The 14,561-nt window shown below is 36.8% G+C and overlaps 1 protein-coding gene and 1 long non-coding RNA gene across 3 annotated transcripts in view; one reads left to right on the top strand and one right to left on the bottom strand.

The window, feature by feature from the left end:
• The window catches only part of rx2 (retinal homeobox gene 2), a 28,235-nt gene extending 25,963 nt beyond the window's left edge, over positions 1–2,272 (top strand). Inside the window, exon 4 of the mRNA NM_131226.2 lies at positions 1,675–2,272. Coding sequence (NP_571301.2) covers positions 1,675–2,118 — 444 coding nt within the window. The 3' untranslated portion in view covers positions 2,119–2,272. The remainder of the gene's footprint in view (positions 1–1,674) is intronic.
• Positions 1–14,561, bottom strand: part of LOC137488289 (uncharacterized) — a 98,158-nt gene that overhangs the window by 73,549 nt on the left and 10,048 nt on the right. The window lies entirely within an intron of this gene.

The raw sequence follows: 14,561 nt of genomic DNA, 5'->3' as shown, positions 1-14,561 counted from the left end.
TCGGCCCTGCACACACTGCTTGAATGAATCTGTTAACGGTATAACTCTGCTGTTCTCACAAGTGCTGTCTGATACTGCACTGATGCATTTGACATATACTGTGCCTTATTATATGCATAACGTTACGTCATGTTAATAGCCATACCGGTCTTCATGAGTAGCGATTTTAGTTTACTCAGTGTAAGCCCGTTTGCGATGGTGTACGTGGTGTTACATTTTACGCCCTTGCACGGCGGAGAGCATCTGGCGATTATATGAAGGATTAAACAGAAGCTCTCGTGCTAGATGTGGCAAACAGTTACCTGAAAACTCCATCCCACAGACTTTTCATAGCGGACTTGAAGCCAACTTAAGTCTTTTATCCACTCTTCGAAAAGTGTAGATGGTGGATTAACATTCAGCACATGGTCACTAGTAAGATGTGTCATTATTTGTAACTTTAGATGTCATGGTTTCTAAAACAAAATCTGTCAGTGTTATCTTCATTCTCATCTTCAGCGCTTTACAATTTTTCATGGTAGTAACTCTCTCTGTCATCCCAAGCCAGAAGGCACTGGCTGAGTGATTGACAGCTGATATTTCAGTGCTAGAGCAGTGGTGGGCCAATAAGAAGAGCGTGAAGGCGGGGCAATCATTACGGAACTGGCTTTGTTTACTGCAGCAAGTTGACATGACAACTCTTTTAAACCATTCCTGAGCGCTGCGTTTCGCGTTTCAGTTGCAGACAAAGAGCTTAGAGAGGCATTCTGCGTAAATATCTCCCAAATCCGCGCATGTGGTGAATATTTTGCAGTAAAAACTGGTCGCACACAACAATTTTAAGCACTCGCACACATGCTCCCAAATATATTTTAAGGTCGCATAAATAAAATTTCGGGCGCATATGCGACCAAAATGATCGCAATTTCGAGCCCTGCTAAATGTAAACAAACTCCTGATAAAAGACAACGTCCGCCATTCTCCAATTCTCGTACTGCTCTCCTGACAAAAATGCTCGCTGGACACAAACATCTTTGCTGTATCGGCACTGACAGGATCGCTGGGAAAAACATGCAACAAACTCCGTGGATCATGGAAACAAACACATATGACCCTTCATGAATATTAAATACTGTGTGCTGTCACAGTAGCAGGCTCTTCTTATAGGATAAGAAAACTCCGCTATGAATATTAATAATCCCAGAGATGGGTTGCGGCTGGAAGGGCATCCGCTGCGGAAAAACTAGCTGGATACGTTGGTGGTTCATTCCGCTGTGGCGACCCCGAATTAATAAAGGGACTAATCAGACAAGAAAATGAATGAATGAATGAATATTAATGAGAAACCGACGACTTTGCACTTGCAGTTTTGTGCTACGTCGCCGATTTTGATCCACCTCAGAAATAATTTTAAACCCGGAAGCTGAAATTAGCTGACAAAAGCTCAAAATTATCCAGTTTTTCTCACAATTAAAGCTGACAGGTGCTAACATTGTCTTAACTGATGCTCAACACACACACAAATCTGTTAAAATCTAAAAAAAAAAAGTACTTAAGTGTTTTCTGAACCTTTAAGACCCCGCAGACACCCTACAGTAGATTGCTTGCAATTAATCTTAGCCCAGCACAAATATAACTAAAGTAGTGAATAAATAAATATGATTTTAACACAGTATCTCCACTTTCGTCATACAGGTGTGGTTTCAGAATCGGCGCGCAAAATGGCGAAGGCAAGAAAAAATGGACACGGGCACCATGAAGCTCCACGACTCACCCATACGGTCCTTCAACCGACCACCAATGGCACCAAATGTGGGTCCTATGTCTAACTCTCTCCCGCTGGACCCCTGGCTGTCCTCGCCACTGTCCAGTGCCACACCAATGCACAGCATCCCGGGGTTTATGGGTCCTGGACAGAGCCTCCAGCCCACCTATACTGCTCACCCTGGCTTTCTCAACACGTCTCCAGGCATGATGCAGAATATGCAGCCAATGCCACCACCGCCCTACCAATGCCAACCAGTGTTTAATGACAAATACCCGCTGGAAGACGTCGACCGCAGTTCTAGTATCGCAGCTTTGAGGATGAAGGCCAAGGAGCACATTCAGTCGATGGATAAAACCTGGCAACCCATGTAAAAATGGAGAACGTTATTCAATGTTTTATTGGGATCTCATAGCAATGAGGGGATAGACATTACTGTAAAAAATGCTTGGTTGTTTTAGGGACTTTAAGGATGAAGGCCAAGGAGTGCATTCAGTCCATGGATAAAACCTGGCTACCCATGTAAAAAAACATGGGTGAACAATTCGATGTATTTAGAATCTCATAGAAATGACCGGAATGACATTACACTGCAAAAAAAGCTGGGCTGTTTTAAAGACTTTGAAAATGAAAGCCAAGGAGCACATTCAGTCCGAGGATAAACCTGGCAAAAAACGGTCAACATTTCGGTGTTTTATTGGGATCTCATAAAGGACTGACATTACACTCTAAACAAATGCTTGATTGTTTTAGGGACTTGAGGATAAAGGCCAAGGAGTACATTCAGTCCATAGATAAAATCTGACAACCAATGTAAAAAAACATGGGTGAATGTTTCAATGTTTTATTGGGATCTCATAAAGACATAACTCAAAACATGCTTGGTTGTTTTAAAACAAATTTAAGTAAAATATGGGTTTTTGTTTTATTTTTGGCAGAGATTTTTCTGGTTTAAAGCAATAAATTATTTGAGTTGGAATAAGAAATAATACATATTTTAAAATGTATTTTTTAGAATTTTTTTCTTAAATAACTTTGCTTAAAGAGACTCAGCCTCAAGTTGTTCCAAACCTTTATGAATTTATTTTAAAATAATTTATTTTCAAGAATATTGGAGACTGGCAGCCAATGACACCCAAATTAGAAAGAAAATGCTGGAAGACTTTATGGATACCAGTTTCCAACATGCTTCAAAATATCTCCTTTTGTGCACAACAGAATAAATATGAGGGCGAATAAATGTACATTTTTGGGTAACCATCACTTTAAGTAGATCAATTGTAAATGTAAGAATATTTAAATGTTTGGAGCAAAGATTAAATAGTGATGTTGATTTTATGTGATAATTCAATAACAGAAAGACATTTCACACCCGTTATGGTCTGTTTTTTTTTCTGTTTTGCCAATGGAAATTATTCCAAACAAAGTCAAAGCAGAACATTTGTGTCAGTTTCATTCCAGAACAAAACTGTTAGGTTTGAGAGTCACTGTATGAATAATTTAATTGTATTAAAGGGATAGTTCACCCAAAACTGAAAATTCATTAATTTACTGACCCTTCACTTGTCACAAACTTGCTCGTTTCTATATCAAAAATGGCAGATATTAACTTCCATGCATGTTTTGTTTGTTTTTTGTTTTTTTGTCCTAGAAAGAATGTAAACGGAACTTTCTTCTAAATAAATTGGTTTGTGTTTATCAGAAGAAAAAAAAGAAAATCAAAAACATTTGAAACATTTAAAACCACTTGAGTACAATTTCCTTTCTGGGTGGAATATCCCTTTAAACTGATCTGAATTTTTAATTTCTACTGGGTTCTGTCCATATTTTACCCTAAATTGTGTTAAAACAACTCAAGATTTTTTTGTTAAGAGTATAAGATTAGAATTCACTCAAATGCCATAGACGAGACCTGGCAAAATAAGATCTGCTTTCGCGATTTCAAGGACCTCAAAATTGCCTGGAATTACGTCGATTGTCAAACTTGCATGGTACATTTATTCTGAAACCATTTTGACAGAAAAAAGCAAAGACAGTCTAGGATTATGGAGTCTACAAGTGTTTCTTCTTGCCTGCTGATGTGAGCTTCTTAGGATTTTGGGGTTTATCGTGTTGAAGATGGCTAATTTAGCAAGATAGCGCAGCTCAGGACAACTGATACCTCAATGGCTGTTCGGAGGGTAAATATACTGAGACCTGAGGGATGATTTGAAGAAATTACTTTGATTTTTGACTCTCAATGACCTTGGTCTAATAAACTAAAACCCAGAGACTTTATATGAGTAGCTGCATTATCAAGCCATGGTGTGAAGTTTGTTTGTCAATCATGAACTCGTAGTTCAACAGTGCCACAATACGGTTTGCCATTCGATCATTTAATTCAAGATAATTTCACAAGAAAACTAACTATTCTATTTATTGGTGAAAAAGTGGCTAATTCGTACAAATTTATACAATTATATATAATTATATATAAATTATATATAAATATTATATTCATGTTTATGAAAAACACATTTTTTAAAAAGGTGTGCCCCCAATCCCTACCCTTAAACCCTACCGTCATTGAGGGATTAGTAATTTGAACTAAAATGTACAAATGAGATCGTACAAATTAGCCAAAAGTTACAAATATCTGTGAGATTGTGTTGTATAATCATATAAAAGGAGTAGTTGAGGTTTCATTTTTCATCGTCTAGGGTCTGTTTTAAACAATGCAAGTCTAAAGTAAAGTCTCACAACAAAACGTAACTACTTTAAGTATTGGCAAACAAGGTAATTACAGTTAGCGAAAACGAACGAGAAAACGAAAACTCAAATTTAAAATAATTGTCAACTGAAATAAAAATAAAGTACTAACTGAAACTGTACTGTGTACATACAGGACTAACTGAAACTATAATAGCACAAACCTGCTTTGTTTTTCGTATTAGTAAATGTATTTGATACATAATCTTACTGTAAGCTTTTTAGAAGTAAATATAATTCGTGCTGCAGGTGTTTAACCCTTTCGCACCTCAGTGTCTATCATCCTGTTATTGGCCAGATCGAGCCGGTTCTCCTACAGTCAGTTCTCGCTGTTGCTCCCGCGACAAAAACAATGAGTGGACATGACAGCAGCACGGTGACAGAATTGAATACAGACACTTAAAACTATTAATTTAACACATTTGTGCCCAATAATGGGTATTATTTCTGTATCACGAACGAATCTTTTTAACCGGATCTTCTTAGTGAACCGGTTGAACTAGTTTACCAAAACGAACAAAATCATTTGAAACGATTTGTATCTCCACCAACTACTTGCTTTATAACAAGCCTAATACCCCCCTCTAACTCTAAATAATCCAGAATATACTCTAATTCAGTTATTAGAACAGTAACGTTACACTAAGATCAAATTTGAAAAGCGGTGAACCGATAATACTGCGCATGCGTGATTCAGTGAACTAAACACAAACAGTACATGGCAGTCTGCTGTGACTGAACTAAACTTAAACAACAGCACTGCGGGTAAACAGGGGGCTTAAATGAGAGGATCTGGTGAAAAAATTAAGTTTATTTTTTAACAGAAAATTGTAATAGAATTTATATAAGTGAATCATGATTAAGTTGGGTTGCAAAACTTTACTATATGACATTTTTCAGATCAAGGTGATGTTTTAACTGACTGAAATGACTATTGCGGACTACATAATTTTGGTATGTTAAGTCCTAACATCCGCGTTAAATATCTGAACTTCCCATCACTACTGTCTATCTAACCTCAAAGCAGCCTTGCACACATATTGTACTTAAGGTTGCTATCTTGTGGGCTGTTATGTTTGAATTTGAGGATGGGTAGATGGTATTAGTGGATGATAGTGTTCATGTGTCCTCTAAATACAGGTTTCAGAAAATGTATGAGTTTTTATTATACAATGTTTATTCTATTGATTTTGAATCTTGCACCTAACAAATGTCCTTATTTAGAAAAAATAAATAAACTAATACTGAAACGAATAAAAACTAAACTAAAACCAAGCGATTTCAAAATATAGAAACTAATAAAGACTAGTAAATCTAAAAGCTAATTAAAACAAACTGAATTTGAAAACAAAAAGTCGAAGAAAATGAAAAATAAACTAAAACTAATAAAAAATCCAAAACTATTATAACCTTGTTGGCAAAACAGTGGCTATTCCGTACAACTTTTTATGATTTCATATTTATGAAAACATATTATTTTTAAGAGGCGCGCTCCCACACCCAATCTTACAAAAGAAACTGTGTTGTATAATTATATAAAATGAGTATTTGAGGTTGAGGTTTAATTTTTCGGTAGGGTCTGTTTTAAACAATGAATGTCAAAATTAATGCCTCAAGAAAACGAAACTATTTTATGTATTGGCGAAAAATTTCTACAATTTCAGATATATGCAAACATATTGTTTTCAAAACAAGGCACGCTCCCAAACCACACCCTTAAACCCAACCATCACTGGGGGATGAGTAACTCTTACTAAAATGTATGAATCAAATAATAAAAAATTCATACGAATTAGCCAAATAGTTACGAATTGCATGAGATTGAGGTTAAGGTTTAATTTTCTGTGTCTGTGGGGTCTGTTTTTAACAATGAATGTCAAAAGTAATGTCTAACAAGAAAACGTAACTATTTTATGTATTGGCAAAAAAAAAGTGTCTATTTCGCACAACTTTATATGATTTCATATTCACATTATATAGGACCATTTCATAACAAAGAAATACGTCTACTTTATGCCAACTAAAGATTGCCAACCACAACATTCATATAGCAATAGATGCAGCAAAAAAAAACGTTTTAACTAAAATGACAAAAGTACCAGATGATAAAAAAAACATTGAGAAACAAAGTGTAAAGTGTAGACAATTGATCTAATATATTAATTACATAATTATTTACTAAATATTCCAATGAAAAAAATTATCAAAATATAAGAGGATTACAGCTCACTGAGCAAAAGTGAAGAAAAACACAAATTTATCTAGTGAATGGCATTACTTTTAATCATTTAATTCAATAATAAGTGCATCAGGTCATAAAACCAAACATTTAATGAAAATGACCAGTTGACTGAACAAAATTAAGAATAAAAGAAAATCTTCCCAGCAAAACATACAGTGTAAGTCAGAATTATTAGCCCCCTTCGAACTTTTTTCTTCTTTTTTTAAAATTTCACAAAGGATGTTGAACAGAGCAAGGAAATTTTCACAGTATGTCTGATAATATTTTTTCTTCTAAAAAAAAGTCTTATTTGTTTTATTTCGGCTTGAATAAAAGCAGGTTTTAATTTTTTAAACACCATTTTAGGAACAAAATTATTAGTCACTTAAAGCTATATTTTTTCTCGATAATCTACAGAACAAATCACTGTTATACAATAACTTGCCTAATTACCCTAACCTGCCTAGTTAACCTAATTAACCTAGTTAAACCTTTAAAATGTCACTTTAAGCTGTATAGAACTGTCTTGAAAAACATCTAGTAAAATATTATTTACTGTCATCATGGCAAAGATAAAACAAATCAGTTATTATAAATGAGTTATTAAAACTATTATGTTTAAAAATGTGTTGAAAAAATCTGCTCTCCGTTAAACAGAAATTGGGGAAAAAATAAACAAGCGGTCTAATAATTCAGGAGGGCTAATAATTCTGACTTCAACTGTATTATAAAAATAAGTTTTCAGATGATTAAACAAAATGAAAGGGAAAATAATAATAAAAAAAAAAAATCACCAAAATGCCAGATAAGAAAAATAATAATCAAATAATATATATATTTTATTTGAAATCCAAAAACAAAGATATTTTTCATATGATAAAACTGTGCAAAATATTTACCAAAAGACTACATGATTATGACTCAGCATATTTGTTTTAAATACATACATTCTAGTAAGCACTTGATAAAAAGAGACCTTAATTAAAGCATAAAAATGATGCAGGGGTCATTGATTAGTGAACTGCGCTGCTGTTGGAGCAGGTGTGTTTGAGGACGCAGAAACCGCGGCTCCCTGTCGAGTCATTATTTCACATTATTGATTGTCAACTAACGGGCGTCTCAGACAGGTGTCAGAACTGCTGCACGTCACTAAAATGTGCAAGAAAAAAACACCAATCGACCCATTCAACATCGTGCTTATATCCCTGTTTAATTCTGATGAAGACGCACAGTCACTGAGAAATAAAACCAATGCCATATGCTGAATCTCAATTCAGTGTGTATACTTTTGAGTGTGCAACTGAAAAGTGTGCTCACTATTGGATTTGTTGCATTATCCATATTTCTTCTAATTAAAATGGATGGTTCCCCAAAAATGAACATATGCTGTTCATTTACTCACTTTAAGCAGAGATGTATAAAGTACTAGAGACCCAGACTTAAGTAAAAGTACAAGTGCTCTATTAAATAAGTGACTAAAGTGGAAGTACTAAAGAATTCAGCATTTTTTGTATTTAAGTATTGCAAGTAGTTTATTCTAAAATTTACAACTCAAATACTTAAAGTAAAAGTACAAGTAAAATGTTATGTAGTTATTTAAAAAAGCAGTAAACGTGATTAAGCGTGACTAGAAGAAACATGGTTTATGATTAATAACACCATTCAGCGTGATACACCTTTATTATAGCCAGCTAGTTAACGTTAAGTGAACATCGCAGCATGTCATGAACCGTGGGTAGCTAACATTAGTTAACTTATCTAGCGCTTACAGATAGCTCAAGCTGCTGTGTTTTGTGTATTATATTATTTTTATCTTAACTTGATATGTTCCTTGAAATTCGACGGTGAATTTTTGAAGGCCATTATTTCACAATCTTTCAGGAGGCAGAGTATGCACTTCATTCTATGTGAATCGTCTTTCACTCCGACGAATGCTAACATGTGCTGCGTCCCAATTCGCATACTTATAATATGCCCTCAAAGTATGTACTTTTTTTGTGAAGGACAAAATATATAGTTTTGAGTGTGTAACAGAAGAGTATACAAGCTTTTGGGTCATACTACTTCCTCGTTAACAGATCGTTATGTTGCTTAGTTACGAGCCCTGTCAATCATCTACACATCATCCACATTTCTTTCATATTTAATTTCCTACCTTAATGGAGAAGCAGGTGAGGCAGCGGCGCAGTAGGTAGTGCTGTCGCCTCACAGCAAGAAGGTTGCTGGGTCGCTGGTTCGAACCTCGGCTCAGTTGGCGTTTCTGTGTGGAGTTTGCATGTTCTCCCTGCGTTCGCGTGGGTTTCCCCCACAGTCCAAAGACATGCGGTACAGGTGAATTGGGTAGGCTAAATTGTCCGTAGTGTATGAGTGTGTGTGTGAATGTGTGTGTGGATGTTTCCCAGAGATGGGTTGCGGCTGAAAGGGAATCCGCTGTGTAAAAACTTGCTGGATAAGTTGGCGGTTCATTCCGCTGTGGTGACCCCGGATTAATAAAGGGACTAAGCAGACAAGAAAATGAATGAATGAATAAATGAATGGAGAAGCAGCAGCAGGTTAATCTCCCATTCGTCGCAAGTCTTTCATGCAGAGAAATCTCCTCAGGTCTTTGGATAATTCTGATTCAGACGTTAATGTCTAAACACGTCTTTATATAAGTTCAGTGTTGTTGTTGCAGATGAAATGTAACACAGAAAACGCTATTTAAATATTTTCCAGTAATTAACAGCCATACAAACATCTTTACTGAAGCCTCTCTTCTTAACGGGTGGTCTCGCGCGTCCATCATGTTTGTAGTTTGTTTACACTTTACACCAGCGTTTGTAGTTCCAATCGAATTCACGTCCAACGCACAATGTATTGTGGCCAATATCAGCAGTTAGAGTATGGACGCTTCTACACTTTCAGTTTTTACTGGAAATAGTAAACCATTCGGGACCCTTTGGCATACTCTTTTTAACAGACTACGATTTGGGACATACTAATTCTACTTTCAAATACTATTTAGGATGGATAGTATGCAAATTGGGATGCAGCAATGGACTCTAAATAGGGCCACGGGTGGTCTTTTTCCTCATGACCATTCCCCACGAACAGTTGAAAGTGAAGGAGGTGGAATTTCTGGGTTTTCCATGTCGAAAACAAACTAAAGTGCTCATATTTAGGCTGCGCTGTCTTCTTTGATCGTCTGAATGATGATTAGCCAGCTTATTCAAACCTGTGACGGAGCCATCTGCTGCTCTGGCAGTGATGACGTGGGTTTGGAATGATTTGTAAAATTTTTATAATTGTAACGAGTAACGATGCAGCACATAAAAAAATCTATCGGAATAAAAGTATTAAACTCATGAAAATATGTACTGAAGTAAAAGTGGAAGTAGGAGGAAAAAACAATACTGCAGCAGAGTATAGATACAGCCTTTAAGTACTTAAGTACAGTAGTTCTACTTCGTCACTATACATCTCTGCTTTTAAGTTATTGACCTTATTCTAAAATGCGGAAGTGCGCCTGTTTTCGCGATTGTCTTAGAACTTCCGATTCAGTCGCCTATGGGAGAAATGACTAGGAATAATAAACGGCAGAAAATGGCCAAACTACTTGCTCAACAAACAAATGTTTGCATGACTACACAGACCAAGTAGCATAATATAATAAGAAAATATTAAATTGCAACATCAAGCAGCGTAACGAGCAGTTGTTAACGTCAAAAAATGAATGGAAGTGAATGTGACCGGAAGTCGCGAGACAAAAAGATTCAAATGGCAGTGCCCACTCGACAGCTGAGAATAAGGTGAATAAGAGATGTACAGTTGAAGTCAGAATTATTAGCCCCCCTCTATATTTTCCCCCGATTTCTGTTTAACAGAGAGAAGTCTTTTCTAACTAATTTATTTTATCTTTGCCATGATGACAGCACATAATATTTGACTAGATATTTTTCAAGATACTAGTATTCAGCTTAAAGTGACATTTAAAGGCTTAACTAGGGTGATTAGGGTAAAGTTAGAGTAATTAGGCAAGTCATTGTATCACAGTGGTTTGTTCTGAAGACTATCCAAAACAAATATTGCTTGAGGGGGCTAATAATATTGACCATAAAATGGTTTTGAAAAAATTTAAAACTGTTTTTATTCTAGCTGAAATAAAACAAATAAGACTTTCTCCAGAAGAAAAAATATTTTAGGAAATACTGAGGAAAATTTCTTGCTCTGTTAAACAGCATTTGGGAAATACTTCAAAAAACTTCACGTGAGAGCTCATAATTTTGACTTTAAATATTAGTGACTTTGTTTTTCAGTAAAAATTAAAAAAGATTTTGAGCTGAATTTTTGGTTCTTGGTGATTCATATAAAGGTTGATTTATACTTCTGTGTCAAGTGCACGCCTATGCTAGGGCACAGGCTACATGTGGACACATAGCCTAGCCGTCGCTGACGCGCACCTCTCATAAAATGTAGAGCGTACGGGTAGCACAAGCTCTGTGATTGGTTGGCTAGGTAGCGCTTACGAGTGTGGGGGAAGGTGAGAGCCAGGTGAGTGTGATGCAGCGGGTGTTTACAAGTGTGTAGTCCAGTGAAGGGGCTCCAGACGGAGACTGCTGTTTTGTGTGTGCCTTATGATTAAAGTTGTTGCACGTCTGCCGGTTCCTGCCTTAAAAGGAGCAAGTTTGAGCCACTTGTACATTCAGGAAGCGTTCAGAAAAAACAAAACACCAGCGAAGAAACTCGACACAGAGAAACATAAACACCTCACTGCCAACTAGCGTTTCAGAAGTGTTATTGCAGAGCAACAGAAACAGCGCACATATGTTTCTTATGAATGCACAGCTACGCGCGAGGCATGCGCCGTGGGTCACGCCGATCACTTGACGCAGAAGTATAAACCAGGCTTAAGGGCAGTGAATGGTGACAGGATTTTTAGATTAAAAATAAACACATAAGAACGTGTCCAAACCAATAGTCATGCCTCGTGACGACAAACTAAGGTCTTGGAGCGAAATGATCACTCCGTGTAAGAAATTAAACATTAGTGCATGTGCAAGTGTAGTCCGTTGCAGACCTGTTGCTTTAATGACGAATGCAAGGCAAGGCAAGGCAAGTTTATTTATATAGCACATTTCATACACAATGGCAATTCAAAGTGCTTTACATAAACAATAATAAAAGAAACAAGTAAGATAAAAATAAAAACAAATAATAAAAATGCGTAAAAACAAAACAAAACAAAACATAAAAACAGGTAAAATGTGATATGAAAGAATGAAGAAGAAGAGAAAAACATGATAGTGCAATCTGTCGGACGCAGCACAGTGCTCATTCAGTAAAGGCACAGCTAAACAGATGTGTTTTCAGTCTTGATTTGAATGTGCCTAATGTTGGAGCACATCTGATCATTTCTGGAAGCTGATTCCAGCAGCGAGGGGCATAGTGGCTAAAAGCCGATTCACCCTGCTTTGACTGAACTCTTGGAACTTCTAGTTTATATGATCCTAATGATCTGAGTGATCTGTTAGGTTTGTATTCAGTGAGCATATCTGTGATGTATTTAGGTCCTTGGCCATTTAGTGATTTATAGACCAGTAATAATACTTTAAAATCTATCCTGAATGTAACTGGCAGCCAGTGTAAAGACCTGAGGACAGGTGTGATGTGCTCTGATTTTCTGGTTCTGGTTAGAATTCTGGCTGCAGCGTTCTGGATGAGCTGCAACTGTCTGACTGTCTTTTTAGGAAGACCAGTGAGGAGTCCATTACAGTAATCCACCCTGCTGCTGATAAAAGCATGAACACGTTTTTCTAAATCTTCACTAGAAACAAAGCATCTGATTCTTGCAATGTTTTTGCATAGCTATACATATGCATATGATTGATGACTACTCGTAAAAGAACTACAATCAGACTACATTCACACATGTGCCAAGAACTGTTTGACCACACCACAGGCATAGCCGCATCACCCTGCAGCACAAGATTGGTTACTGATTGAAGCTAAGCATGGCTGAGCCTGGTCAGTACCTGGATGGGAGACCACATGGGAAAACTTGGTTGCTGTTGGAAGGGGTGTTAGTGAAGTGGAAGAGTCCCGCGGATAAAAAAAAAAAGTGATTGACAGGTGGTCATTTGTTTGTAACTATTTATTTATGGTTTGGTTATGGGTAAAGCAAAGACCATGTGGGTCAGGTAGTGAAATCGGTAGGCTACATTTAATTAATTCGGTATAAATTAAATGATATTTAACAACCACCCCCACCCCCCACCTAGGACGACAATGGCCATCGTGATGTTTCACATTAGACATCGTACAATGCCAAATTGGTCAACATTGCCCAACCCTAATTCAGAAGTTGACAGCCTAATGAGTCTTTATAAAAGTTCACATTGTTAGGTTAGATTATTAATAAACAACCGTTCAAACATTTTTACATTAGCCTCGATACCTAACTCTTGATCTTGTACGTTAAAGATCTGCATTCCCGCAGCTGTCCCGCGGGCGCCGCGTGACCCGACCAGATTTCTGCGGCGCGGGAATAAATTTCAGAATAAATCGCGGGAGCGGTCGGTAACAGGTTTAATTTGGGACGGGAACGGGCTGTCTAGCAATATCGCTCCCGACTCCTGAGCGAGCACGCGTATGTATGTGTGTAAATGAAATAGCGCGATATTGTGTTTAGCTTGTTTTTTGTGTGTGTGTGTGTGTGTGTGTGCACGCACGAATGAGAGAGAGAGAGAGCTTTGCCTTTGTGTGTGCTTGGTGCTTATGTGTGTGTGTGTGTGTATGTGTGTTAATGCGTGCGCGCGAATGAGAGAGAGAGAGAGAGCTTTGTCTGTGTGTGTGTGCTTGGTGCTGTGTGTGTTTGTGTTTAAACAGACAGCTTGTTATAGGCTGTCTGGACTGTATAGCTGGGTGATTTTCGGTTTTGTTCTCCCCCCCGCTCTTTAGCGGGATCGGGCGCGGTGGGTAGAAAATTTGTTGTAAAATTGTGATATTATCTATTAGGTTTGTATAGAGAAGAGTTTCAAATAGAGTTCTAATCAAAAGCACAGTTTACGAATTTCTGTGAACTATGATGAAGCCAAAGATGATAGTATTTTCTTGTGTAACTTAGACGTCATAGGAGTGGATTGTTTCACAATTGTTACAGCTTTATTGTTATTAATTTTGATATGTCTATGGTGTTTTGAGGGTTGTGATATTTGAATGTGATTGATTATGTCTTTAGATGAGTTTTCTTTTGGAGATAAAATTGTTGATTTTTTTTTGCACTAACAATTGGAATAAAGATGAAATATAAAAATGTATGACGGGTTTTTTTTTTTTATAATTCATAAAAAAAACAAAAGCTCAAATTTAATGCAACAACATCTAAGGAATGTTTTGTTACTTGAAGTAGTATAGCAGTGTTTACCAATCCTATTTCTGAAGGTACACCAACAGCGCATATTTTGGATGTCTCCCTTATCTAAACTATGGACACTGTGTGTGGAGTTTGCATGTTATCCCAGTGTTGGCGTGGGTTTTCTCCGGGTGCTCCGGTTTACCCCAAAGTGAAAACACACGCACTGTCAGGAAATTGAAAAAGCTAAATTGTCCATAGTATATGTGTGTGAATGAGAATATGGATATTTCCCAGTGATGGGTTGCAGCTGGAAGGGCCACTGTGTACATATACATACATATACATATACATATATACACACACACACACACACACACACACACACACACACACACACATATATATATATTTACACACACACACATATATATACACACATATATATATATATACACACACACACACACACACACACATATATATACACCAACACACACACACACACACACACACAC

This window comes from Danio rerio, chromosome 2, assembly GCF_049306965.1.
Source record: "Danio rerio strain Tuebingen ecotype United States chromosome 2, GRCz12tu, whole genome shotgun sequence".
NCBI lineage: Eukaryota > Metazoa > Chordata > Actinopteri > Cypriniformes > Danionidae > Danio > Danio rerio.
Note: the sequence above shows the minus strand (reverse complement) of the source record. Positions and strands in the feature narration are given on the sequence as shown.